Source organism: Habropoda laboriosa, unplaced genomic scaffold (assembly GCF_001263275.1).
Source record: "Habropoda laboriosa isolate 0110345459 unplaced genomic scaffold, ASM126327v1 scaffold33, whole genome shotgun sequence".
NCBI lineage: Eukaryota > Metazoa > Arthropoda > Insecta > Hymenoptera > Apidae > Habropoda > Habropoda laboriosa.
Window position 1 is genome coordinate 2,767,799 of NW_017100187.1, and position 2,025 is coordinate 2,769,823.

At 54.7% G+C, this 2,025-nt stretch overlaps 1 protein-coding gene across 1 annotated transcript in view; it reads right to left on the minus strand.

Moving 5' to 3' along the window:
• Positions 1 to 758: 758 nt before the first annotated feature.
• The window catches only part of LOC108579698 (cell adhesion molecule 2-like), a 31,244-nt gene continuing 29,977 nt past the window's right edge, over positions 759 to 2,025 (minus strand). The window contains exon 8 of the mRNA XM_017943286.1: positions 759 to 844. Within this exon, the coding sequence (XP_017798775.1) occupies positions 759 to 844 (86 nt within the window). The remainder of the gene's footprint in view (positions 845 to 2,025) is intronic.

Consider the following 2,025-nt stretch of genomic DNA (forward strand, 5'->3'; position numbering starts at 1 on the left):
TTGTTTCCTTTTACCCTCGATCCACCGACCGACAGACCGATTATTGGGTCGTGATCGCGAGCGTGAGCCGCGCGAGTCCGGCGTCCTTTCGGGAGTACAACGGGAGTAGAAGCTTCGAAGCCGTATAACGGGTGTACACGTAGGTATCGTTGCGTGCTACGCGAGTGCGCGTCATGCGAGAGAAACACGGATATGCGCGGGGTGGAGCGTCGAGACGCTTCGCTCGGTCACGGCACCCGCTCGCCATCACCGACTCTCTTCTTCTCGCTCTCTCCGCTCCTGCTATTCTGGATCCATTTCCCATCGACGCGACGCGTCGCGTGGCTGTGTGTCCGCGAGAAGAATATCGCTCGGCGATTCTCTACGCGTTTTCGACAAACATTTACACTAGCCAGTGCACGTCGTATCGTACAAATTAATCGGCTTACATAGCCTCGTAAATTGTGTTTTTGAGTCGCGTGTCGTCCACCCAGCCCCGTGCGCGCTCATCGCGATTCGCGACACGCGCGCGCGAATCACAATTCCGTCCCCTGCTATTTCGGTCCGCCCGAAATCCCGCCATGGATCCCACCTACTATACTCGTTCGCGCCCATCGATTTCCTCGTTCCCGCCGAGAATCATCGATTTCTCCTTCCGTCTTCTTTCCCCGATCGATAGTTGTCCAATCCTTTCCCTCCAGTGGAGAACTCTTCGAGTGGTATTGCACCGATTCCCGTGGATAAGAGCGCGGCCGGCCGCGCGCCGTCTCCGCTCGGCTCTAAACTGTCGCCAGTAGTCGTACGAGTAGCGCGCTCGCCACTGTTAGACACATGGAAGGCGTCGCGACGCTCGCGTATCCCTTCACTGAAACATAAAGTAAACTCTGCTTCGTTTCGATCACACCCCCACCCCTCTCACGACACCATCTTCAACCGTTCGTGTAGTGAATTATTCTGTTCCCCGTGCTACGCCGTACCGCTGAATGGGTCCAAGACAAAGGAAATTAGGTACGGAAAGGGGGGGAACGAGAGAATAGAGCGTCGAGGATCGAAATTCCGCGACAATTTCAAGTTTTTAAGCCGACGCGAGCCGAAACTTTGCTCTTCGCGGTGACGCGACGCGACGCCTGTCCCGATCTTCCTGCCTGGCAGGTCGACGCGATGGAAATGTTTCGGCCTACGGGAATTCAGTCGGGGCGACTCTTCCGAAACGATCCAAAGGGCGGAGAAACGGGAACGGCAAATGCGACAACGCGACGTACGTCGCTTCCAAGAACGACTTGGACTAACGAGAAAATCGAAGATTGTTAAGAGCAATTTCGTCGAGACGTCCCCTCTAACTCTCTCTCCGGCTACCGCACTCTGGTTCTGCAGTTTCTCCGTCGTCCCCTTTGGCGATTTCTCGGTCGACGTTTAGACGCTGCTCGTCTAGGAGCGAGCGGCCATTACGTCCTTTCTCCTTTCTTTCCTCTTCTTTCCTTCTTCGAAATTTTATTTAAATGGAATGGCGCGGCGGTTTCACCCGTCATTCTCGCGGGATTCGTTCGACATGATCGAGCATAACCAAGGCGAGAGCGGAGAGAGAGAGAGAGAGAGAGAGAGAATTTCTATCGGTTGCTCGAGAAAAAGAAAAAGAGTAAAAGGGTTGATCGCGAGGTAAAAAGCAAACGAGCGTAAATTATTGTTTTAATTTCGGGTGGTTCGCGGCCGTCTCGTGGGAGACTGGTGCAAGCCGACTTTGCGGCAGCCGCGAGACCCCGTTCCACGGACAGCGCTGATCGTAAAGCATCCTTAATTCGTTAGAGCGCGCGAGCGATGCTTAATTTCCTGCGAAAGTGACTCCTCGCGTTCACCCCTTCTCCTCTTGCTCCACGGGGCTGCGCCTCTTTCGCTCGGAAATAACGAGGTAATCGTTTCTCGCGCCGTCAGGCTCGCGTTAATTAACGCGTCCGTCGTTTCGACGCTTCTCTCTCCCTCTCCTTCTCCTTCTCTCTCGTTCCTCCTCCTTTCTTTCTGTGCAAGCGACACCCAACGACCACACGAAAG